The sequence below is a fragment of the Equus quagga genome, chromosome 3 (genome assembly GCF_021613505.1).
Source record: "Equus quagga isolate Etosha38 chromosome 3, UCLA_HA_Equagga_1.0, whole genome shotgun sequence".
In the NCBI taxonomy this organism is placed as follows: Eukaryota; Metazoa; Chordata; class Mammalia; order Perissodactyla; family Equidae; genus Equus; species Equus quagga.
In genome coordinates this window covers 85,435,097-85,461,917 of record NC_060269.1, presented here as the reverse complement: position 1 = coordinate 85,461,917, position 26,821 = coordinate 85,435,097, and the positions used below count along the sequence as shown (strand labels likewise).

Below are 26,821 nucleotides of genomic sequence, written 5' to 3'. Positions count from 1 at the left end.
GGCGCGCGGGACGTCGGGGCGCGGCGCCTGCAGTGCCTGCGGGCGCGGGGCGGGGGCGGCGGGGCTGCGCCGGGGCGGGGCGCCCCCGACCCAGCGCGCGCCCTCGGGCCAAAAAAGCCCCCGCGCCCGGCAGGGCCGGAAGCGGCTGTACAAATGGGAGCGCCCCCCGCCCCGGCTCGCTGCCCGCAGAGCGCGAGGAATTGCGACGCAGAAAGTCAAAAAGAAGATCCTCCCCTTCCTCCTCGCCTGCCCCCGTTTCAAGCCCGGGCCGCCGGGGACCCCCTCGCGGTGCGGCGCGCGGGCGCTTCCCCGCGCAGTGGGAGCCGCCGAGGCCTCCGCGGTTTGGGGAAGCCCGGCGGCGCCGAGGAGTTTGCGCTGAGGACGCGGGGCTCAGCGTCCCGGTGACAGCGCCGGTGGGGCCGCGGCGCCCGGCGCCACCCACCTGGCGGAGGCCGTGCCGGCTCGCCTGGCCCGAGTCCACCTCCTGGGCGGAGCCGGGGCGAGGGTGTGTGCGGACACGTGTGCGCGCGTGTGTGTGTGCGGGCACGTAAGTGCGCGGGGGCGTCAGGAGCTGGGGCGTTCGGGGGCAGGTGGCCTTTGAGTCATTTGTAAATGTGTGGAGTGGGCCAAACAGGACAACTGGCGGACGGGAGCGTGTGGACCTGGAACAGATGAGCGGGGCAGTGCTGTAGAGACGGCACCTAAAGCGACTGCATTGATTCTGGGTGTGCATCGTGGGCTCCGGGGAATATGTATTTGAACTTTGCTTTTGATACGTCGGTGTTTCTGGCTGTTGCCTGATTACACTTTACTTTAGCTTTTAAATCCGCCCCGTTAGGAAGTACCTTAAATTCAGAGCTCAGCCTTCCAGGATTTTGCTTGCATTCATTACTCACGGAATGCGTTAGGAAAGACGATTGAAGAGCTCTCTTCCATTTTTTTTGTCTTCTGGCTCTTTCCGCAAATAGGAAGCTATTTCTAGAAACTTTCATTTGATGATTTGATAACATCAAGTAAGCCGATTTTTAACTCCAGACTGAGGCGAAAGGAAAATAAAATGAGGATTAACTTCAATGCAGTAACTCTGGAGAGAGATGTCTGTCTTGTTTTAGTAGGCCGGCTACTGTGGGGCTCTAGTTTTTTGTGCTTTCGTTTACCCTGGGGGGAGGAGAATAACACTATAAATCAGAAAAGGGGAGTAATATATTTAACCCCATTTTAAAGCAAAATAGATGAATCATTTTGAATCATCATTGTCCACATCGAAGCTAGGAACCTTCTAGAGAAAGTAAGTGGAAATCAAGGAGGAAAGTTTGAAACCTCTCTGGCAAAACAACTCCCTTTGACATGAAAAACACAGTTGATTAGCATGCAGTTTTACTTGTTCAGTAAGTAGTTGGGTTTTTATTTCTGAAGAAAGAAACATATTCCACAATGTTCCAAATGGTGTGGTTGGAGCCATTGGTTATAGGATTTCATTCTGAGTAACAGAATGAAAATTCTTAAGATTTGCATGATAATTAAAACCATTTTTTAAAAAAACATAATGAGTGTTGCACCCCTACTGGCTGCACCCCTACTGGAGATGCAAGATAGTTTTGCTTCAGTTTCAGAAATAAAAGAAATATTCTCCAAAGTGAATGGGATTTTCTTCATAGTAAGATAGAAGTAAAGTTATGATAATATCCTAAAATCATGCGGTACTTTTCCTTTTGAGAGACTTAAGGTGCTTCTCAGATAATCTCATTTGGTTTTGCACAAAAGAGGATGTGGTGATGAGAAGGAAGGAAAGATAGTCTTCAAAACACTTGTGGCAAATAAGCTATAATATGGGTGGTAGATGACAAAATGGAGGAAAATAGACAAAATTGAATATTTTTCAGAAAATTTTTAATGTAAATGAAGGACTTAGAAATAATTTTATTTTTACTTTTATATCTACTACAAACGCCAGGAATTTTTTCAGGTGCCACCTGTGTCTCTAGTTCACCTTTAGAGGTGACATCTTTATAGTCGGTGAGAGGTTATCTTATTGGTGTTTAGCCAAACTCCAGTCTTGAGATACAATGTTTGGGGAATATGCAAGCTGGTATAATTTAAAGATATTCTTATTTTCAGAAGTTTATTTCTCATTTTGTGTTCAATAACACGAAAGCACTTTATAGAGTTCTGTGCTAATGTAAATTATTCTTTCTTTCACTTGCAGATCTGCAGGGTAAAGTGGAACCATTCTGCCTTCTAGTCCAAATGCCAAGTGTGTGACCTCTGGTGAGTTACTTAAGTTCTCTGAACCTCAGTTTCTTCATCTTACACGTGGAGATAACATCTAACTCATGGAATTGATGAGGGGTTGAACACGATCACCTATGTAAAGGACTTAGGTTAGTATAGCTGTCTAGAGAGAGACCTTGACACATCCTTAGTGCTTGCCTTCTGCTGTGGTGTAGTGAGGAGAACAGGGTGAGCCAGGAGATAGCAGACCTAGTTTCTCGTCTCGGCTTCAGTTACTTACTTCTCAGAGGACCAAAGTTATTTGGCTTCGGAAGGCTTCATTAAAATGAGGTTAGGAGTGTAAGTCTCTTGCCTAGAGGTTGGATCAAATGGACTTTTCAGGTCTCTTTAATAAGATGATCCCTTTGATGATACAACTCAGCTCCCTTTAGACATTTACTACATTTAGAAATAGTACTTGCCGGTGTCTGGGGCATGTGTTTCTGAGTGTGAACCAGTAAGTGAATTAGTTTTATTATAACTTAGGGTGGACGTGAAGGAAAGCCTGGCTAACTCTCTTGAGATTGCTTCACTCACCCCTCATTCTTTGGCCAACCTAGGTTCTAGTTGCCTGTGAACATCACCAGTGATTCAGCTACTGTGAGCTCACTTACTGTGTGTAACATCTACTTTAAACGTTTACTTTCAAACTTGGAGGAGGGGTGTAGCTTGGCTTTCTGTTTTGTGTGTGTGTGTGTGTGTGAGGAAGATAGGCCCTGAGCTAACATCTGTTCCCGATCTTCCTCTTTTCACTTGAGGAAGATTGTCGCTGAGCTAACATCTGTGCCAGCTTCCTCTATTTTGTATGTGGGATGCCACCACAGTGTGGCTTGACAAGCGGTGCTAGGTCTGTGCCCAGGATCCGAACCTGTGAACCCTGGGCCACCAAAGAGGAGTATGCAAACTTAACCACTGTGCCGTCAGGCTGGCCCCTTGCCTGTGTTTTGTTTGAGAGATAGTATACTGCCATGTTTAGGGCATGCACTTTGGAGTCGAGTAGTTGAGATTCGAATCCTGCCTTTGCCACTTACTAAGTTTCCATTTCAGCTGCTTATTTACATGTTCTTGGGCAAACGACTTAATCTTGCTAAGCCTCAAGGTTATTGTAAAGGGTAAATTAAATAATCTGTCAAGTTTTTAGCACTGATTCAGATGCACAGTAGGCTTGTGGTAATACTAACTTACCTTTTCTTTATTCAACAACTATTTATTGAGTCCCTACTATGTGCCAGATCCTCTTCTAGTCTGTAGGGATAGAAAAATGAACAAAAGCAGCTCAGTCCTTCCTTCGTGGAGCTTACATTCTCAATTCCAATATTGAGAAAGACCACTACTTAATGACAGCTTAAATGTGAAAGGACTTCTACTTTCAGATCTGCTAAAATGTGGTGAGGGGAGAGTGCATTTTAGAATGGATAAAATACGTTATTATTTTTTGTTACTGCATAGGGAATGTTTGTCTGACGTTACCTGGAAAACAAAACTGTTAACAAATTTAGATGGTGGGAGTTCTGGTTTTCTCAGGTTCGGGTTCAGTTCACTAGGCACTTATCAACATCTCCTCTACTCCTACTATGCTGAGAATTGGAGGTACAGAGATGAGACAAACCCAGTCCCCTCTGTGGAGAAGCTCCCAATCTGCACGTGGACGGGGAACTGGTGGTGAAATGCAAGAAGCAGGGATCCTGCCTCAGTAGTACTTTTCGTTTTCTTTTATTGTGAAGTGTTTGTCGGCATAAAATAATATATGTAATAGATCTGCTAAAAAACAACAACTAAAGGACAAAAGCAGAACATCAGCTATGCTGTCGAAGCTCCTTCCAGATTCTACCCTCCGTCTTTATTGCCCCCATAATTATTACCTTGTAGTTTGCATTGATCATTTTTTTGCCGTTCTTCATAGTTTTACCACCTCTAATGTTTTTATCTCCAAATACTTGCTATACTTGTGTTTGGACTTTGTAAAAATGCATCATACTCTGGGTTCTTTTGTGACTTTTTTCCCCCTCTCAACACTGTTTTTAAGATTTAGCTACACTCATGCTTGTAGGTGGAGTTCATTTATTTCTAACTGCTGTACAGTATTGTATTTTATGCATGTGCTGCAGTTTATCCATTTTCTTATGGATGAACATTTGGGTGGTTTTATGTATTTCGAACAATCCTGAAATGAGCTTTCTTGTGCATATATCTTGGGGCATATATTCATGAGTTTCTTGCTGCGTTGTGCAGTAAGATAGTCACTAGCCATATGTGACTGCTTACATTAAAATTAATTAAAATTAAATAAAGTTAAAATTTCATTCCTCAGTTGCATTAGCCACATTTCAGGTGCTCAGTAGCCACATGTGGCTAGTGGCTACCATATTGGACAGTGCAGATATGTAACATTTCCATCATCACAGAAAGTTCTCAGTTTCCAGGTTTTACCCGTCTTTGTATCGTCAATTTTCAGCGTGGTGCAGGAGCTCCCTAGATGCTTGATAAGTTGAACAGTGCTGGTCATATGGCTAGGAGTGAAATTACTGTGCTGTGGGGTATTGACATCTTCATCTTCACTAAATAATGCCTACTTGTTTTCCAAAGTGGCTATGCCAATTTATACTTCTGCCAGCTGTGTATGAGAGTCCTGATTTCTCTGTGTCCTTGACTTGGCACTGTCACACTTTTCAGTTCCTGCCAGTCTGGTCAAATATCTTTTGCCGGCAGCCCAGAGCTTATGCAGACAGTGGAGAGATCATTCTTCTAGCTTCACAACGCCCAGCCCCAGGACCTGGCCCGGTGGCACATCCACTTCAGCGGCCCAGGGTTCACAGGTTTGGATCCCGGCTGCAGACATGGCACCACTTGGCAAGCCATGCTGTGGTAGGCATCCCACATATAAAGTAGAGGAAGATGGGCACAGATGTTAGCTCAGGGCCAGTCTTCCTCAGCAAAAAGAGGAGGATTGGCAGCAGATGTTAGCTCAGGGCTAATCTTCCTCAGGAAAAAAAAAAAAGAACAAAGTCCCGCCCCAGGTAATGAAGAGGGCATCGCCTGTATGGGGAGCATCAGGGGAGGGGTGGGAATATTTCCTGTGTTGGCTGAAAGGATCAGAGGACCAAAGACCAGCTGAAGTGAAGGAGAGAGAGAAAACAGCGAGGAGTAGATTCGTATTGTTGAAAACTTCTCATTGCCTATTGTACCATTTCTGCCTGTGGTAGTAACATTTTTGACAGTAAAGCATATCATTGTAATGAATCTTCTTTGTTACTGGAGTTAATTCTGCATTTGAGTTTTGGCTCCACATTTAAAGCTTGCGTTTGGGGATTCTGCTTGCCTGCAGAGCCGTGAAGCCTTGGACGTTGCCTTTTCCTGCTATTGAAAGAGACTCTCCTTTCCCCCTACACCGTTCAGGTAATGGCTTCTCAGCTTATTTGAAAGGAAGGTTATTCCTGTTATAAATGAGGTTCGAAGTCCTGCCTGAGTGTTACTTAGGTTTCAGTGACTTTCAAACCAAGGAATAAGAATCAGTTGTTCGGCACTGTGTGCACAGTCTGATGAATAAGACAGAGTTTAGGAACTGCAGCTTGTCCTTTAGCATTCAACTCACAAGGACTGATAAAAAGAGATTTATCTCCCCTCGGTCCTCCCGAGAATTTAAAAGAAAATACATGCACAACACTTTCTCCTAACACCCTCGCGTCCCCTGCTGACAGTGATAACATGTGGCAGTGGTGGGGCTTTGCTCTAGTGCAGGTTTGGCACAGCCTAGCTGATGCTAACCACAGGAAGAAAGCAGGTGCCCCCCTGCCTCTGTTGGGAACCATCCTGTTTGCTGAGGTCCCAGAGAAGAGTACTGGGAGGAGGAGTAACAGCCACGACAGCAGCTGGCGTTTGTTGGTCACTTATACTGTATGCCAGGCACTGAGCTTTTCACATGTGTTCTGTGATTACTCCTTACAACAACCCTGTCACTCTTCTCCCCACTTTAGACACAGGAAATGGGGGTAGAGCGGTTAAAGACCTTCCCCAAGGTTTCACATCTTGCATGTGGTTAATTCAGGGCTTGAACTTTAGTCCTTTTGACCGTTAAGCTCTGCTAAGATTATCCTGAATCTTTTACCAAAAATAGATGAGAAGGACTGGGAAAAATACCAGGTGTGACAGTGAAGGAACGGAATGTCCATCTTTCTTCCTTTTGTTTTGTGATGGGGAAATAAGAGGCAGGAAATGGAGGGGCTGGGACTGAGGTGGTATGGGACAGCCAAAGTGGCTGGTGTCAGTGCTGCGCCAGGGTGTAGCCTTGTATTCTTCTGCAGCACCTTTTGTTATTGCATGTTTTGAAGGGAAATAAAAGATGCTACTCCTCTAGAAGGAGAGAAGAGACAGTGAGTGAGGAAAAATGGGTGGGAGGACCAGGAAATCAAAATGCCAAGAGATGAAGAACGTTGCTGAAGCTAGACCCTTAAATTCATGGGTACCAGTAACTACTAGATTTGGGGGTTCCACCAGAGTGTACTTTTCAGTGTAGGCTATATCAACGACTGGCTTGTCTTCAATGTACAAAACTTCTCTCCTGAAAGCTAGATGATTTCAGTGCCTCCTGTTGTACTTTGAGCATCACGATGGCCTAGACCATATTTCCAATTAGGGGTAATAATCCATTCATAGGAATACATCTTATTTGTGGTTGCTATTTAATTACTTCTCTGAATAAGTAGTTTTCGACTACTTGAAGATTATATTACTATACCTTGAGTGGGAAGGATTTTGAATAGTCCTATTTGTCTTTTTTCATAGGTATTTTCTACTAGTCATTCAGGAATGAGGGTGTACTTCAGGCTGCTTATCCAGGCTTGCAGTTGGCCCGGGCACCCAGAGTTCAGCTGACTCTCAAAGACTGACTCATGCTCACCAAACTTAAAAGAAGTTAATAGATCCAGAATCCCAAATTAATAATGAGAAGTAGAGATGCCAAGAAGGCTGGGATGCTTTGGTCAACCGGTCACAGAGTTCTTTCTCCATAGTAGGATCTGCCTTGGAAACCAAGTTATTTAAGGTTGCTTGTTAATCATGGAATCTAAGCCAGGCAAGTGGCTGGGTGAATTTAATGACTAGTATTATGGAGTCTGATCTGCCCATCTCCACTATTGGGCAATAATTACTGAGTAGATCAAATTGTCAGGTCGACTGATCATGGTACTCTTTCTCTCTGGACAGTGCTGGCAACACTGGGAAGTTCTGACCTTTTGGCTGTCCGTTTTCTAGGCCTCTCATTATTTAGCATACTGGTCAGGAGCACCTATTCTGGGCTAAAATCCTCACTCTGCCACTGCCTAGTTGTGTGATTTAGACAAGTCACTTCAGCACTCTCTGTCTCACTTTCTTTCCCCTTTTCTTCATCCCCCTTTTTTTTCCTCTTGGTTTCACTTTTTTCATCTCTAAGTTAGAGATGATAATAACAGTAACTACATCACAGAAGATTAAATGATACAGTATCTGTGAAACACATAGGAAAAGTGCCAGACTCAGAGTAAGCTCAAATTAAGTCTTACCTGCTCTTAATATTATTAGTCAGGAGTTTTTCTTTTTTTGAAGATTTGCTTGAGCTAACATCTGCTGCCAATCTTCCTCTTTTTGTATGTGAGCTGCCACCACAGCACAACCACTGACAGACGATTGGTGTAGGTCTGTGCCAGGGAACTGAACCCAGGCTGCTGAAGCAGAGCCTGCCAAACTTAACCACCAGGCCACCAGGGCTGGCCCAGGAGTTTTTTTTATTTCAAGTGACAGAAGTCCAATTCAAACAATCTTAAACAAATAAACAAAAAAGGATTTCTTGGATTCTTATTATTTGTGGTAGTTGTATAAAGTTGCTGTGAACACTGAGTTAGTGAGTACTGAGCCTTGCTCCTGGAGGAGTACAGGATTAGGTTCCTGCTGAGAGCCTCTGGTCAACGATTGATATATAACGTTGTTTCATGTGTGTTTCTGTTTAGACGTCTTATTTAATATATATTTCTTACAAATGGTGAATTGTATGCAGTATTTCTTTATGATAAAACACCAGTCAAGAAGGGTTTTTAACGTTTTTCTGACCCTGGGTAACATGACAGTAAATTTCTTTGGCTTTCAGCCTCACAGCAGTGCTGTCTACTACACACCCAATCAGTCATCCTCTCATGAATCCACAGATTCAGCTGCTTTTCCAGCTTTTCTATAGCATCGTTATGTATTATAGATGTTACTTTAGCACTTTCTGGAGCAGCCACATGTACAGATCAGTGAGTTTCCTTTTCCTTTTTTTCAGATGTACTCTGTTGTTGAATCATTAATGTTGAACTCATCGCCAACAGCACTATAACTCCTGCAGGAGCGAAGCTCATCTAACACATGTATTTCTCTGTGAGGCACATCACAGTCTGCTTGTACTTAGGGACACTAGACAGCACTTCAGCTTTATGCTTGGGGGCCATTTTAAACAGCCGAATCACCAACAAAAACAGTATAAAAATTTGAAAAACAAGGCACTGAATAGACTGCAAAAAGACCGTTTGTTTACAGTGTGCGCGTTGAAACAAGAAGGCAGAGTATCATCTTGTTTGATTTCGGCTGGGAATGTGCGTGGAGGGTGACTCAAAATTTTCACCTCTTTGCGCATGTTTGGAAATTACTGTGGAAATGCTCCAAGTATTGATTTTGGGGTTACAAGTAAATTTTAATGAGTCGGCAGATTCGCAAGTATGGAATCCATGAATAATGAAGAACGCCCATGCTTAGGAAGAGTGAAGGTGGTGGTGCTGACACCAGGCAAGAAGGGATCCAAGGCTCAGTCACATCCCTGGGACTCTTTCTGTCTCTTACTTTTGAACCTTTGTGGCTCATAGCTTCATAATGTCTTACAGGTGTCCTCCGTGTGGCAGGGAAGGTAGCTCCCAGCAGCCTCGGTTATCCTTCAGAGGCAAAGGGCAGTCTTACATCAGAGCTCCGTGGAACTTAATGGGGAAGGACTCTGGCCCAGTTGGCAGTGTGAACCTGTCCCTGCACCAATCACAGTGGCTTAGGGGTGGCATTCTCTGATTGGCTTGGCATGAGTCATGTTTTGTGGCTTTGGGGTGATGTTCTCTGATTGGCTTGGCTGGGGTAATTCTCACCTTTGTGCAAGAGGGGGTAGAGTTTGTTACCAGATAAAGAGGAACTTGGGGAGAGATTTTAGACAGACAAAAACGTTGATAACACCCCTGAGGAATTGTTTTGAAAACCAGCCTTCATTTTTCAGAAAGGTTGCACCACAATGAGTTGCAGCTTTCTTTTACATCAGTGTGTTTCAGTCATGGCCTCCCCGCCACCCCCTTTATTGACGAGTAGTGTACCACTGTGTGAGTATATTGCAGTCTGTTTATCCATGCTCCTGTTGCTAGACATTTGGGTTGTTGCCATTTTTGTTTAGTATGAATAAAGCTGCTGTGGGCATTGTTTATAGATCTTTGTGTAGACATACGATCATAGCTTCTTGGTACCGTATTTTTAGATAGGCTGTCCTTGTCTGGTTAGGGGGATGGCTTAAGGCTACAGCTGCCTAATCTCATCCATTATCTCTTAATTCTGACTAGTTTCACTCTCAAAGGGCAACTTTATCTTCAAGTTTCCAGGACATCCTCTATTGTATACTGACTACAACTTAGTCATTCCACAAGTATTTTTTGTGTTCTTGCTTCTGTAGGTGACATGTAAATCTACTTGGGTGGCAGCGTAGCTCAGTGGAGAAGAGTGTGGACATTGGCATCAGACCTAGATTTAGATTCATATCATGGTTCTGGTTCCTTATAGCTGGGTATGCTTCTTAATCTCTCTGAGCCTTGCTTTTTCTGAAAATGAGGCTAAAAATAGTACTTATGGCATAGGGTTGTTGTGAAGATGAAATGAGATAATCATATAAAATGCTTAATGGCACTGTGACTGATGTATAGTGAGAACTGTGATGTTGCTTATGTAAGTCTTGCTAGGAGAGAGAAGACAAATTCGTGAAACATTAAAAATGAAGAAAGATAGTAGTGTGGATACAGCAATTTAGCAAATTGGGAAAATTATGAAAAGATTATGTGATCTTGCTGGTCTTTTTAAATGTATATCCACTCCTACCTCCAGTTTGCATTTTATCTCTGCTTCCTTTGCAGTTAACTCAAAGAATAGCATTTAAGATTAATATCTTTGTAGTTCTAGCGTCTAGACAAGGAACAAAAATCTTGAGAAGCAGCAGAACCTTCTGTTTAAGACAGCAAATTGAGATTTACTTTTATATTTTATTTTGGATCTTTTCCTGCCTTTCCTGAAAGCCATAAGAGTTCCGAGAGTAAGGCAGATAGCATTACTATGGGTAGCCAGGTAATATTCCCTTGTATGGAAATAGCACATTTTCTGTATCCATTCATCAATTGATGGTTATTTCCACCTTTTGGTATTGTGAATAATGCTGCTGTGAACATTTGTGTACAAGTTCTTGTGTGGATGTATGTTTGCAGTTCTTTGGGTGTATACCTAGGAGTGAAATTGCTGGATCATATGGTCACTCTTACATTTAGCCTTTTGAGGAGCTGCCAGCCTGTTTTCCAAAAGCACTTGCACCATGTTGCAGTCCCACCAGCCGTGTAGGAGGGCTCCAGTTTCTCCACATCCTCTCCAACACTTGTTCTTATCTCTGCTTTTTGATTGTAGCCGTCCTCGTGGGTGTGAATTGGTAGAAAGAGATGAGATTCTGTTTTTCTTTGTGTGAAAGGGAAGCATGAATTTTTAAAAGAGAGTGAAACTTTGGTCTAGAGTCAGCAGTAATCAGTCAGCCAAAAGTTGATTGAGTACCTGCTAAATTGAAGAGGTGTATGTTACACTGTGGTCTCTGTTTAAGGTGATTAAAATTTGGCTGAGGAATTAAGTTAGAGGATACAGAGAAAGTCTCCAGTCAGGGCAGGATAGTAGATGTGTCAGAAGGATGCGGGCTGACTGGCTGAAATGGTCCCCAGAGGCTCAGGTAGGAAGTGAAGCTTGACTTAGATCCCGAAGGATGCGTAAGGGGGAATGGTAGGGAAGATAACATTTTTTTTTTCATTTCTTATTTTCATTTCAGATGGTGCCTTACTACTATCCATGCTAACAATAGGTTACCGAAAGGAGTTAATTAGTTCAGAATTTTTAAAAAAATTAAATAGGCAGAAAACTCAAAGGAAAGGTGCACCTAGAAAGGATGAGGTGAAGTCATGAGGGTCATTTAAAAGCTGTTATTATGGTTATAAAACTGTTATAATGGTTTGCAAAGATTGTTTTAGCAATTTCTTGGACTCAGAGTTTCTCCTCAGTGATCTGAAAACCACATTCTGTTTGTGTCCACTATTCATTTACACAAACAAAATTTGTTTAGAAATGTTTTTCAAAACTCTTACTAAAACACAAAAATAGCATTATTATAACATAACTACTTTCAACAATATTAATATGTGCTATTTTGGGATGCAAGGTATCTGAAGAGTATCAAGGGGAAGTTTATTTTATTTAATTTTTTTATTTTTATTTTTTTGTGAGGAAGATTGGTCCTGAGCTAACATCTGTTGCCAATCTTCCTCTTTTTGCTTGAGGAAGATTGTTGCTGAGCTAACATCTGTGCCAATCTTCCTCCATTCAGTATGTGGGATGCCGCCACAGCATGGCTTGACAAGTGGTGTGTAGGTCCATGCCCAGGATCCGAACCCATGAATGTGAGAACCTGACCATTACACCACTGGGCCAGCCCCAGAAGTTATTTTTTTTTTTTTTTAAAGATTTTATTTTTTTCCTTTTTCTCCCCAAAGCCCCCAGGTACATAGTTGCATATTCTTAGTTGTGGGTCCTTCTAGTTGTGGCATGTGGGACGCTGCCTCAGCATGGTTTGATGAGCAGTGCCATCTCTGCGCCCAGGATTTGAACTGATGAAACACTGGGCCGCCTGCAGCGGAGCGCGTGAACTTAACCACTCGGCCACGGGGCCAGCCCCCAGAAGTTATTTTTTAATTGATTACATTTATTACTTAAAGTGATTTTCTTTGATCCTTTTTTTTTAACCTCTTTTACAAAACTCTCTTCTAGGCTACATGACTCCCTGAAGGATAAGAACAATGTTATGTTGGGGATATTGGTCTCTGGGCCAACCTGGGATCAGCACCAACCTGCAGGGCATTGTGGCTGAACCACAGGTGTGTGGATTCATATCGGATAGAAGCGTCAAGGAAGTGGCCTGTGGAGGAAACCACTCCGTATTCCTTCTGGAGGATGGGGAAGTCTATACATGCGGTTTGAACACCAAGGGCCAGCTGGGCCACGAGAGGGAAGGAAACAAGCCAGGTGAGTGCACCTGGCCTGCCTTGTTGATTGGCGAGAAAGGCTGAGCAGGGGGGAAGAGCTGGTCAAAGACTCCTTCACCGAGTGTTACTCTTTCAGGAGGCTCTTTGAATGGTTCAGGGATCCCTACTTTTTGGAACTTGTGTGTCTAATTCAAGCCTTTTGATGGAAAACCAGACTTTTCCTTTTTACCTTATTAGGTAACATATGTAATATCAGTTACCAGGGGAGGGAAGTTGACTAGTTAGTTCAGAGTTAGAGAAATAGATTCTCCCCAGTAATCGAATGCTAAGACATTGTGATTGTTTTGTGAATAGGTAGTCCTCAGACAATCAATCTCAGAAGCAACTTGCCCTAACGTTTCCTCCTAATTCCCTGTTCATTCATTTATTTCTACAGCATGCTTTTTTAAAAAAAATTTTATTGAGGTCATAATAGTTTATAACATTGTGAAATTTTAGTTATACATTATTATTTGTCGGTTCCATATAAATGTGCCCCTTTCACCCACCCCCTAACCCCCTTCCGCTTGGTGACCACTAATCTATTCTCTTTGTCCATGTGTTAGTTCACATATGAGTGAAATCATACAGTGTTTGTCTTTCTCTGTCTGGGTTATTTCACTTAAAATAATACCCTCAAGGTCCATCCATGTCTGCAAAATGCTCTTGTTAAGCATTTTGCACTAAGCACTGTGCTTGGTGTTGTGAGTAGAAAGACGAGTCAGAGAGTGATGATGTGGCTCCAGGGATCCTCTGTGGAAAGGATGTGTGAAGTAAGTTGAAGAATATGATGGGCGCGGTCGGGTTCATTCTGCCTTTGAGGGTCGAATAGGATGCATGAGTAGCAAGTGTGTTTGTGTGTGTGTGTGTATGTGTATGAATATGGCAGGAACACCAAGCTTATTGCACACTGGAGTGTTCCCAGTGATAAAGGCATGGGTACGAAGTTGCAGTCCTTGTTCAGAGAACGTTGAATAGTGTGGTGAAACTGGTGATGGAGTGTAGTGAGAGAAGATCAACTGAAAAGGTAGGTGGCTAATTAGATTCGTTAAGTTCTCATGTCTTTTGTTTATTTATAACAGGTGCTGTGCATATTTAACCTGTATTGGTTTGGATTTTTTTTCTTCCCACATTTTCTCCCTAAAGAACCTGTTTGACCTTCCGTATCTATGTAGCGTGGATCTATGAGGGACTTTCTCAGTCTTGCATTTCAGCTACATTCGGAGTGGTAGTGATGATGTTTCAGTGAGTCTCCTTTTGGTGAGAAATGATAAGATAGGGTCTTAAATTGTGGCCCTATTGATTTGTCATACTGGCATGGGTATATGCCATTGTCTTTGTTACTTGCTGTCTTTTTTATTCAGTCCAAATCAAATCAAAATACTGAAGCTTCCTTAAAGAACAGCCTTGCTGTTTTTTCTATATGATTTTACTCTTTTGTTTTCATTTGGCCAAGTCAGTTTGGCATTAAGATGAGCTAGTTTTTTTCTGTGACATGGGCTCCTTTTCTCCTATTTATTCCCTCCTGTAGCACGTGGCTATGGTCCAGAGTTCCCCTGCCCAAATGCCAGTATTAATTTATAGTCATTAGTTTTTGTGTTGACTATTGGGTGCCGGGCTGTGAGGCTGGTCTTAAGCAAAGTGTGTGGAGTGTGGTTGTGGACTCCTTGCCCATTCTTTGCCTCCGGGTTCCCTCTTGGGAGCCCTCCCTGAGACATCCCACCAGCCTGCTCACCTGGAGCAATACCCACTGTTCCAGCCAGGGTTTCTCTAACCTGTGCGCCCTGAACTCGGGGGATTTCAAGGAAGGGGTTGGTAGTGTTGTCCATATGTACACCTTTATAGGTAGAAGGTACTGGATAGTACAGGGCATCAAATGTAAGTAGAGCCTCTTCACTAAAATAAGAATTCAGTTAAAAGTGCCATTCATTCCAGTTAGTATGTCCTATTCATTATGTTTTACCAATCAATATATACAGAAGTATAATATACAACTCTTAGGGAGGTGGCAGGAGGTTTTTGACTTTTAGAAATGGCTTTCACGTTGGAGAAGCTCTTCTTTCCCCTTCTCCTGTGAAAACTCACGGTCTGACATGAAGCTCCTGCTCGTCCTCTTTCCCAGTGTGAGCCAGTGTCTGACAGCTGGAGCCTACAGAGGGTTAGTGGCAGGTCACCCGCCGCCCAACAGCGTGCTCCTTCCTACTGGAATGTCTACATCCCGCCAGGACTCAGAGACCCTTAATTACGGCCCTCTTCACACCTGTGATCCTTGAAGGACTTGTCCCCACCCTGGCCAGCCTTTGAAGGGGGTATTTTGGGGACCCGGAGGAGACCTTCCCAGCACTCGTGCAAAGACTGCCTGGTTAGATGACCTCTGGGGTCAGACAAATCTGGTGGAGCGGTACTCCTCTGACTCTGGATTTCGGAGCCTCACTTCCCTTTTCCGTGAGAGGAGGAGGCTTCCTGCTGCGCTGGAGCTCCTGATGACGTCGATTCACCTGGTGAAGACGCTCGGCCCAGCTGCCCTGGCCTGCGAGGCCGCCCGCTCCGGCCATGCCTCCATCCGTGCGCTCTGTCAGGCGGGCTTCCTGCACACGCTCGTCCTAGCCCGGGCCGGAGGGGTCGCCCTGGGCAGGGTAGGGAGGCCACACCTCGCAGTGCACCGAGAGCAGATCTCTGGAAGGCACCCTGGGGAGCACACCTCAGGGCTCCCGGTAGCTCTGTGGGCTGGTGGCGGCGCCCGCGGGCCTCGGGCAGGGAGCGGGGTCAGGGAGCGGAGTCCGAGCGGCCGCTGTGTTGCCGGATCCGCCGGCGCCTCACGGCCAGCAGCCGCCCCCTGGAGGCAGGGCTGGGTGACTGCAAGAAGCTCGCGCAGGAGGGTGCTCAGAACGCTTTCGGATCCAACCACGGAATCCAGCCTGTGCTTGTACTCTAAATTTGGACTAAGCAAGGCTCTAGTGTAAATTACAACCGATTCCAGAAGTTTCTGTGTTGGTTAAGCTTGTCTGTTAATTATAAACTCTGTCGCTGCTGCGGAATAGTGCCTCTCTGAATGGAAAGATTATGTGGGTGGGCGCCTCCCTCTCTTCCTTTAACTTTTTCATTGGTAGGTAGGTGTGTTCTAAATCTGTGTACCATAGGGGTTTATTTATAATGAGTGGGAAAAAGAATGAGCTTGTTTTCTGTCTGTGCTTATTGAGAACTGTACCTGGAGAGCCACTCGACGTGGAGGGGAAGACAGTGACAGACAGACCCTGTTTCAGGTAGCCTGTGGTGGCCCTGGCCCACAGGACTGCTACCCCCAAGTAACCCCTGTGGTCTTTGGAGAGGGAGCTTGGTCGAAGGCCACCTCCCTAGAGAGGTGTTTCTGGGGACAGTGGGGCAGGTCTGTTACTTCCACTCGGCAGTCAATGCCTAGACCAAAGGACTTTGCAGTATGAAGGATTAAAAAGAGTGAAGAGGAAAGAAAGGTGGAGGAAGGTGGTGGAGTGGCGGATGTAGCAGGATGAAACTATTCTGTTTGAATGTGTGCCTTGAGTCTGTCCTGCCAGTCATTAAGTATCAGGTCTTACACTTTGTCTCTAAATGGCACAGCTGCAAGGTAAACGGATTCGTTTTTTCAGAGGCATCATCCTGTACGTGTGACAGAGCAGTAGTATGAAGCACTCCACAGCGATTTTAAGAGTGGCTGCTTTTTTTCCTCCTCGAGGACATCTGATAGTTTCCTATGGCTTTTGCTGCTCCTGAGGCTTCTGTGCCTTCCTTACTCCTATTTCTCTCCTTACTGCTGGCCTTATGTGACCAGCTTTGTGGGTGCCTCTGTGTGGTGGGCAGAGGGTGGTTCAAGGACACGTGGATATTGAAACTCCGCGGTGGGCAGGCCCAGATGTTTTCCCAGTGTGTCGGGCAGCCTCGGGTTCTAGCTTAGGTGTGTCCATGACTCATTCATTTGTGCTTCAGCAAAGGGCAGAGAGGCCTCTGATTCCCAGAAGCGTTTTTCGTCGGCAGAATATCAGAGCCCCATCTATCCTCAATGTCTAGCTTTTTAAAAAACGTATTGGATTATAACTGTTTTGCATATTCTTCTCCCATAAGACTTTTCTCTCCATTCTCTCCCTTTTGTTGTGATATCAACCTTATCTCCCCCCAAATATCAGAGAAGTTTCATCGATTAGGGCATTGTAGGATTTTTGGTAACTAATTTCCTCATATTTTTGCCCATGAATTCATTTCCTGATTTCCTAAGGCATACAGTTACAGAGCTGCATTATGGGAAGACTTGTGTGCCTCTTCTTTTTTGAATAAAGCAAGCAAACAAAACATGGGTTTTTTCCTAAATGATGATTTTTTAATAAGTAAAGTGATTAATCTATAACTGAACATTAAGCAAATCTTGAAATATTTTACTAAGCTAAAATAGAAACTGGTTGCTCTGAGAAAAAAATTCATAAATTTTACCTCAATTCACCATGCTTCTCTCATTCCCACCCAGCTCAGTGGACAGTTTGCCTTTCCCCATACATACCCTGATTTCCCACATTGGGACTTTAGCATAAGCTACTCCTTGTGTTATTAGTGATGACTGAATTTATGTAAACCTCCTCTAACCTTTCTGCCTATCTTGAGTAGGCAAGAACTGGGGCAGGGTGCAGTTATTTAGTTTAATCTGATTTGACTATGTTAAATTTAAAAAATTCTACATAGACATCCCAGGAAAGCTTTTCATGGTGAACCCCAAGGGTAACAATTTATAAGCAGACTCTGACATTTCTGTGCAGCCCTGTTTGATTCATATTTGTGATTGGTTCCTTTCACTTCCTCCTGAGTTAGTTCTCTCTTGCAGGTAATTTATTCCAATTCATATTCACATTTTGTATTCCATCTAAGCATTTCCATAATGCCCATCACCATATGTAACACTTCTCCCGCTGTTTGATAAATGAGGTTTATAAAGCAGAACATTGCAAAAAGCGTCAGTTCCCAGAGCTGTGGTTGCTGCTACCCCTGTAACACTTTCAACTAGCTTATCAGGTTGCTCTCGGGCATCTGAAGGACGCAATAACTCTGTCATGTTAATCAGCTTTTGCCAAAAAGCAAACTAGTTGAGCTGAAAGGAAATAGAAGAAACTTGTCATGACTTCCTATTATTGAAGTGCGTGTTTGCATGGGCATTACTCTGATATAAAAGGCAGAAGGTGCCATAGGAAATGTTCAGATCTCAACATTGCACCTGTTCTGGGCCCTGTCCCTTCCTGATTAGGAATGGCAGTAGGTCGAGGAGGCTGCACAGCTCTTTCTGATGATGTTGATAATAGTAGTAATCAAACCCTGTGGACTGTGTTGACTTCTTTGATAGCTGAGTGGACACCTTTCTGGTCCAGAGGCCTAGGGATCATTTGTCATTTAGTAATTGTCATTCAATAATTTTGTCAAACGTCGTTTAATTTTATTTTGTGGTTTGGTTAATCAAAAATTACTTTTTTCTGTGTATGGTACTCAGCTTACTTCTTTAAAGACATTTGACTGTTTTAGAAAATATATACTTATTAATGAGCATATTCTTTAATGCAAGGTATTTGTGACTTAAAATTTGCAGTGTTGCATCGTGATACAAGAGACTCAGTTCATTTGTTAATTGTAAAAGTGGTTAACTATATGTATTTTAAGCTCTCTTCATCTCGTTGTGCTTAGCATTTTTAAGCTGATGAATCCTCATGATAGTTCTGTAAAGTAGGTCAGTGTTACTATCCCAGGTATATGTAAAGGAGAACAGGAAATGGAGTTGAGTTGGAGTCTTGCTTGGGTACTGACAGATTGGTGTTAATAATCCTGGAATTTTGTCCATAGACGTCTTTTTAACCTTAGGCTGATCGGATAGGGCCAGTAGAATTTTATTCTCAAACTGTTTTGCTTGTTTACATTTAATTTCCACTCAGTCCTTATAAAAGAAACAGAAGGATATAAACTTGGTCACCAAGAAGCTTGTATTCTTGAATTTACTGGTTAAATACCAAATATGATCAAGGTGCTTTGATTAAAGGTACGGAGAAACAGTTCCCTTTTCATCTTTAAAATCATTAGATGACTGTCTGTCAGCCTGTTCTTTTATTCTCTTTTGAGAACCAGATAATCTGGGGAGAAAGTACATACGATAATTCATATCTCAGGCTGACACATTTTGCCTCGCAATTTGCCTTTTGTTCTTTGTTCCTTGAATTATTTACTTCTTATCATTCAGTCATGGATTCAGCACATGTTTACTGAGTGACTAGATTACTAGGTTCCTCATTTGTTCTAGATGCTGTCAGAACACAACATGTTTAGTGTAGAGCTCACCCTTTGGGAGTTTGTAGGCTGGCTGGAAATACGAGATGTGTTCCGGTAAAGGTTACATAATGCAGTTCACCATGTGCTGAGCCGGTGATGAAGGTCTTAAGTGTGTCAAAATCAGAGTTACAATGATGAGTTTGGTCTAAGTCAGGTCACCAACAGCGCTGAATTCTGACCTCTAACAAATGTTATCTTTTACACCTACACACATACACAGTTCAAGTTTATCTTACGTTTCTGAGCTGGAGGGAGGAGCGAGCTGCAGCAATCCAGAGAAGGACAGCTTGGTGATGGTGTCAGTGCTCCAAGGTGGTTCCATGATTGTAGTGAGTAAGGCCACCCTTTCCTTCTGAGTCTTTGTGCTGCAATAACCATTTCATTGTTTGGCTATTTTGATGATCTTGTCTATCTTGGTGATCTGTGATCTTGATAGATGTAGGATAGATAAAATGTTTCTGAATTTATCAGTCTGGATGGTGTATATCTAGTCAGCTGGTATTTTACGGGTCTTCAAGAGCCACTGGAATCTTTGTCCTGAGTAAATGCCCTTTGATAGGGTGTAATATTGAAATCTTTGGTAACTTTCCAACAGATATACTGTCTCATATCCTTGTAGGCTTTGAATCATTTTTTTCACTCATTATTAAGACACATATTGCAATTTCTATTATAATTATTTAATGACTCAGAGCAATTGAAATCACTGTTGTGAATGATTTTAATTTAGAGCATTAGCTAATTATGGAGGCAGTATAATGAATAAGACTCTGGAGCCAGACGACCTGGGTTGGAATCCTGGCTCTGCCACTCCCTGACTGTGTGACTCTGGGAAAGTTGCTTATTTTCTCTATGTCTCAGTTTTCTTATTTGTAAAACATGGATGATAATAATATCTACCTGTTAGGGTTGTTGTGAAGATTTAATGAGTTGCATGTCAGATGTTTAGAATAATGCCTGGCCCAAACTAGCACTCTTAGTGCTAGCTATTATTATCATTAGTAGTAGTAGTAATTTATGTTAATACCTTCCAATACAATTTTTTGATCCTACTATTCCAGCATATTAACAAATTAATATATTTATTATAAATATATATTATATTTATATATACACACACATATATAAATAATTGTGTTGATCATTTTCATAGGTTCCCTTAACACTGTAGACTCTGTTGAATGGTATATGCATTCAGGAGAGGGAGATGATGTAACCTAGGGTCATTAAGAGAGACTTCACACATTATACTCATTTATATATTTTGAGTTTTAAAGGACAGTCTGTTTTCTTTATTTTCAGTTGTTTGGAATCCTTTATCGTATTGGTCCCAAGATAAGTATCTTGCATACATTGGGCACTCTGTGAAAACTGATTATCCACATAAGGACGTGCATACCTATATCTTATCTGTACGCCACGGTTAACATTGCCTCCAGCGTTCTGGTCCAAAATTGCAAAGATAGGGAAAGCAAATTAGGCTCCTGTGGACGCTGGCACACCAAGGGCTACTTTGTGATGCTCCTGGGGGACTTGAAGTGGTTTGGCAACAGTTAGTCAGGTGATTTGATCTTGCCACAGCTTCAGAAAATGGAGTGCAATCCTCTGATGCTGAGTCCAGCTGGATTTTCTGGGCAGTTAGTTTAGGCTCCAGTTAGCTTTGATGGGAGTGCGTCTTTGGAGAGGGATATAAATGCCCTGAAAGAGAGTAAGTGGTTTTCCTTTCTGCATTCTGCAGTTGCGTAAGAGATCACTCTGGGGTCTGAACCTGTCTGATCCCTGCTTTTTTTTTAAATGGTCTGTATCAGCCAGGATGCTTTCAGCTGCAAGTAACAGAATACTAAGGTACGTGTGGCATGAACAATGAGTAAAACTCATGCTGTCACCTAAGATTGGTAAATGAGGGGCACAATGACACCATCAGGCACCCAGGTGCTTCCCCTCTTTCTGTTCTGCCTTCTTTGGTTTGTTGACTTTCTTCCTTGGGCTTGTCCCCTCACAGTCACCAGGGGACCGCCACAGCTCCAGGCATCACATCCTCACACAGCTGTATTCAAAGGCAGACAGGAAGGGGAGTTTCTTCTCTTGTATCTCCTTTTGAAATGAGGAAAATCTTTCCCAGGAACCCCCTAGCATGCATCCTGTTTGGTCTCCTTGGCCAGGCCTGGGTTAGGTGCCTGCCCTAGACCAGCCTCTGGTGCGCCTAAGTGATAAAAGAATCCCCTGATGGGCACGTCTGTGCTCTTCTCCTAGGTTTGGGAAGGGGCCCGGTGGCCCTGAGGGTTCTCGGGCAAGGAAGAAGGAGTGGGCAGTGGCTGAGGGTCAGCAACAAGTAATGTACTCCATAAGGCCTATGACATATTATGTGCAAACTTGGGTCTTTGGCATTTAAAGTAGAATCATGGAGTCTTATTTTGGCTCCATATTATGACCTATAATTCCTTTTATGAGCTCAACAACTTCACATCTGCTTTTAGAACAAAACTGATGGCTGTCATCATGAGGCAGTGACTTTCTCTGTAGTGTTCATTATATGACATATGATGTGGAATTGTGTATTTTCTAAGTGTTAGTATCTTACTCATCTTTGTATCTTAGTGCTAAGCACAATATGGTAGGCACATAGTGCAGGGGTAATGTGTTAAATAAAACAGCTCATAGGTTTTGTTATTTCGTTATTTTTCCATGTTTTATATGGGCTCTGAGAGATTGCTGAGGTGAGGTCAACAAAGATCAGAGTGATCTATATTTAAAGAAAATCGCTGAATTTTAAGGATGGAGGATAAAAGAATGACTTGAATGTAGGGATTTCCATTTATCAGGCTTCACAGAACTAAAAGTGATTTGGTGTCACACAGCGGAACTTCTCCAACGGGAGCTGTAGTAGACTCAGCAACTTCAGCATAGCAAACCTGATCATTAGTTTTACCCATTTTTAGAAAGACCACAGAGATCATGAGAGTGGCCTGAGATTGTCTTTAACAAGTGGTGTCACCTGGTCCGTGAGTCAGACATTCATTGGTATTGGTCCTTCCCCCATTGGACTGTCAAACTAATTAAAATCATGAAATGAAGCAGACTCTAAGGTACACCCTTTTCAACACCTCCCATCCATTGCTACCACACCTTTCCCCAGCGATATGTAAATTTGCAGGTAAGTATGAATATGTGTTTGTTAATATGTTTGCTACAGATCCCTTCCCAGGGACCGGAGGCTTTTGCAGTGTGTGGGTGTGAGTTTGCGTCTGAGGCAGTGGTGGATGGAGGGAGTGGGATTTTGTAGTGATGCAGAGATTTATTCTTCCTGCCAATTCTCTAGCCCGCTGATGTGCTTGTAAGTTTTGCTGGGCCCCGTGTAAAGCCTGCATTTATTCTCCAACTGCTTTACCAGCAAGGGTCAGCCCTGCTACTGTGCTGTCTTTTTTCACATGCCAGAATCAGCCTGTGACAGCGAAAGTTTTATTTTCTCCCTTGGGATATTTTTCTCCTTTGATACTCTATCAGCTATTGAAATAGAAACACTTGGAGTGGACTCACAGACTCTCAAAAGGAATATAATTTACCTCATTATAATTGGAGAGTGTCTGAGAACTCTCCATGAGGTCTAGTCACAATAGCATCTCAACCTGTTAACTTTTTTTGGGAGTTGTTCATACTGCTGGGATGAGGGTTTTAAGGCTCTGTCTCTTTTCCTTCTTTTCAAAGTCATATTAATGAGAGCTTGCAGAGAGTCCTTAACAATTTAAAAAACCTGTTTCCCACTTCAAATAGATTCGTGGTAAATCAGTGCACTTGATCGTGTGAAAGGAGTCTTTCATTTGTTGGTTTGGAATTGGCCTGCTGCTGTGTGAATGGTTTTGATCGTGGTTAAATAGATCGTGCTGATTGAGACAGCGAGTTCTACATTGAGCCTAGACTCAGACTGTTGGGGTGCAAAGTCAAAATAGGGAGTGCAAGAAGGCGGGGACCACTGTTCCCCTAAGCAGCAAGTCCCCTGGTTTCTTTCAAGGAGGGAGAGGCAGCTGATGGCTGTGCTGGGTCTCCTCCAGGCCCGGTAGGAAGCAAGAATGTTGGGAACAAGGAGGAGAGAAAGAGAAGATAGGAAAATGGAGGTAGCACGCATGCAGAGCTCACTAGGAGGCTCAAGTTAAGCACTCTTTTTCCTTCGTGTGAAGGAAAGAACGCTGAAGTAATCAGGGAGTGTTTTTATTTACTGTCCAGGTAGCTGCACAGGGAGACCTCACACCAGCTAGTCATGAATGAGAAGTTGGACGTTTTTTGTGGCATCTTTATGAGTGTTAGCCTAGGCTTTACCCATCTTTCTGTTCTTCATTCTTCACTGAGGGTAGCTTTTGAAGCAGAAAAGCTTTGGTAAATGCCTTTAGTATTTGCTATCTAGAGACATTAGTGGAGAACGGTATATAGTCATTCTGGCTATTTCATGCTCTCCCCTTGATTAGACTGACTAGATACTTGTCTCCTTTCTTCTTTTCTAATTTGTCATAAAGCATCTGTTACCCTCTCAAATGCAGGGGGACTCATCTTTAGGTTTTGTAAATAGCTGCTTTTTATATTTCTAAACCAACATGTGATTAGGAGTGGGAAGGAGTGGGCCAGTGCCCAGAGAGCAATGAGGGATAGTTCCTTCTTCCCTCTTTCTCTCTTTTTATCTCTCTCTCTCTGTCTCTCTCCCTCACACACACACACACACTCACCAGACACACGCACGCACACACACTCACCAGACATAGGTTGAATGGGGGGAAGGTGCTAGTACATTCCACCCAGAGTTGGGCAGGGCCACTGGACCTACAGAATTTCTTTTCCTTAGCATTTTATGAGCTTAAGAAAAAAAACCAAACTCTCATTTCCTTGCTGCCATCCCTTCATTGAATCACTTTCTGAATTACCATTTAGCTGTCTTGATTTAGATATTTTGGTCAAAAACCACGAACACTGTTTCAGGTTTGTCCACAGTTTAAATGAACTGGTAACTTTGGCAGTGATGGGATGTTACAGCTGTTCCAGCCAAACAGAGCTGTCTGGAGACCTTTTGAGGACTGATCCCCAAGTGTCAGCCAGGGCAGCTTCAGGCTTCAGTTCATGTGGGTGGAACCAACCGTGAAAGCTCTGGGACAGGACAAACTGGAGGGAGCCAGGAATCTCAAGATAAATGAAGCCTTTTCTGTTTTAGTTTAAGTGCCCACTCTCTGTGCCTTGTTCTGGACTGGTCATCATGGCAAGGGCAGAGCACAAGTCAAGAAGCAGCCATGTTGCTGTCTTCTTTCACTTGTGCTCTTGTTCCCCTTCCCTTAATGCATTCTTGACTCTGAGTTTTGTATGTCACTGTTCTGTGTAATTTGCGTATTTTTATGAAGTTCTAGGGCACTTTGACTTTCCTAGTCAGGCTTTTATGCAGAATTTATTTCTAGTCAAGATTGCATGGCTGCCCAGGTGAGTCAGGCATATGATAATGGTGCATTTCAGTGGGAAAGGATGGTTTACTTAATAAATGGAGTTGATATAATTGGCTGTTCACTTGCAAAGAGACCTAGACTCCCTCGCTCATACCGTATTCAAAAGTAACTTCCAGGTGAATGAAAGACAAATGTAAAAAGTAACACTACAAAAGTAATAGGAAAAAATAGGGGGATTTGTTTAGAACCTTGGGGGTTTTAAAGTAAGATAGGGTGGTCCAGAAGCCGTGAAGGAAATGATTGGCAGATTTGCACAAAAATTAATATGTTTTCTATGGTATATGGTATGGGAAAAATAACTGCCACGAATTACCAGATAAATTTCCATATCTCTAATATCCCAGTTATAAGTTGATAAGAAAAAGATAAGAAACTCTGTAATAAAGTGGACATTTTACAGCGGAGTGCTTGCAAATGGCCAGTGAATATATGCAAATTATATTTAGGGAAATGAATATCAAAATGAGATACCATTTTTTCATCCATTTGGCGAAGAATTAGAGTAATATCCACTGCTCGCTGGTGTGGGAAAATGGGCACTGTCATGTGTCAGTTGAGGATGTGTGAGCTACTATTACCTTTTTGTAAATCACCTGGCTGTATTTAGTAAAATTTATTTACCTTTTGAATCAATAGGTCCATTTTTAGGAAGCTTCCTTACACAAATAAAAATGTTAATATATATAGCATAAGGAAATATTTCTAAGGATGCTTATTGCAGCAGTGTTTTTAATGGCAAAGTAGCAGAAACAGCTTACTCACCCTCTAGGGAATAGGTTGACTAAACATAACAGATAGTCTCAAGATAGAGCTTTAAGTACCATCTTTAGACTGTTGACTCACAAATTATTTCCAAACTCAACTTCACCGAATTCCAGACTTGATGTCCACTTAAAAGCTCCACTTGGATGTATAATTGGCACCTTAAATTTAGCATAGCCAAAGCCAGACTGATTTTCTCCCTTAAACCTGTTCCTTACCCTCTTTTCTCCATTTTTGTGAATGGCAGTTCCAGTGTCAGGTAAAAAACCTTGAAGTCATCCCTGATTCCCTTCCTCTCCTCCCTCCCTACCTCCTCCTCCCCCCCATCCCCCTCCTTTTGGTACCGTGTGTATTTTCTACCCACCCCCCCAGCACCTCCTTATTTCTCTTCCCTGCTTTGTTTTTCTTCATCGTTTATCTGGTATACCACATTCTCTCTTTCTCTTTCATATTTATTTAAGCTCCATGAGGATCAGGGCTTTGTTTTGTGTCTCCAATACCTAGAATAGTGTCTGGCACACAGTAAGGGCAACCTTCAGTAATTATTTTTTGAATAAATAAATGATTATATTGTGAAAAGAAACAAAAAGGTATGAATTAAGGAGTATAGAGTTTCTCTTTTGTACAGCTAAAATCAAGCCAAAACTTCATTTTAAAAAATTACGTGGGGCTGGCCCGGTGGCGCAGTGGTTAAGTGCACACATTCCGCTTTGGCGGCCCGGGGTTTGCTGGTTTGGATCCCGGGTGCGGACATGGCACCTCGTGGCAAGCCATGCTGTGGTAGGTGTCCCACGTATAAAGTAGAGGAAGATGGGCACGGATGTTAGCTCAGGGTCAGTCTTCCTCAGGAAAAAGAGGAGATTGGCAGCAGTTAGCCCAGGGCTAATCTTCCTAAAAAAAAAAAATTATGTCGCTTTGATTTTTCCTCCCTGTGGCTGTTACATGGAATTCATTTTTAGACAGGCTCATGCAGCTTCAGCTGTGAGATGTTTGCTTGGTGGCCTGTAATGATCTGCACATCTGTAGGTGTGAAGCTGCTGGCAAAGAAAGGTCACCCCTAGAAATTCTGCCTGCAGTCCTGCTGCAGATCTGCCTGATTTGTTTTTGGGAGGTATTTGTGGAATCGTCAGAGATATATTGTTGGTGCTAGGGACCCAAACATACTGAGTATTGACATCCTACAGTGTGTTAGTTCCATTACCCAAAACATGTATGGAGTTTCTTTTGTAATCCTAAAATTATAAGTATTCCAGAATGAGAAGCCGAATGATTACCTCTGTGGTAGATAATTGCACTTGCATTGCAATAACAGCCAGGTTTGTACCCATCCTACACCCTGAGACATTTTTGTTTTTCAATAGTAGCTTTATTTGAGAGATAATTCACACACCATACAATTTACCCACTTAAGGTGGACAATTCATTGGTTTTTAAGATATATATAGACTTGTGCAGCCATCACCACAGTTTTAGAACAGTTGCATCACCTCAAAAAAGAAACCCCATACCCATTAGCAGCCGCTCAACTCCCCCAACCTCCAACCCCTAGTCCTAGGCAGCCACTCACCTACTTTCTGTCTCTGTAGATTTGCCTGTTCTGTACATTTCATGTAAATGGAATCACACAATATGTGG

The 26,821-nt window shown here is 42.9% G+C and overlaps 1 protein-coding gene across 4 annotated transcripts in view; it reads left to right on the top strand.

Moving 5' to 3' along the window:
• The window catches only part of HERC3 (HECT and RLD domain containing E3 ubiquitin protein ligase 3), a 100,585-nt gene that overhangs the window by 678 nt on the left and 73,086 nt on the right, over positions 1-26,821 (top strand). For 2 of the 4 annotated variants that reach the window (XM_046655976.1, XM_046655972.1), the window contains exons 2-3: positions 2,207-2,268; positions 12,367-12,621. In XM_046655976.1, the coding sequence (XP_046511932.1) occupies positions 12,396-12,621 (226 nt within the window). In that variant the 5' untranslated portion in view covers positions 2,207-2,268; positions 12,367-12,395. Of the gene's footprint in view, positions 1-2,206; positions 2,269-5,596; positions 5,668-12,366; positions 12,622-26,821 lie in introns of all 4 variants that reach the window. The other 2 variants (XM_046655973.1, XM_046655977.1) reach the window with 2 other exon arrangements.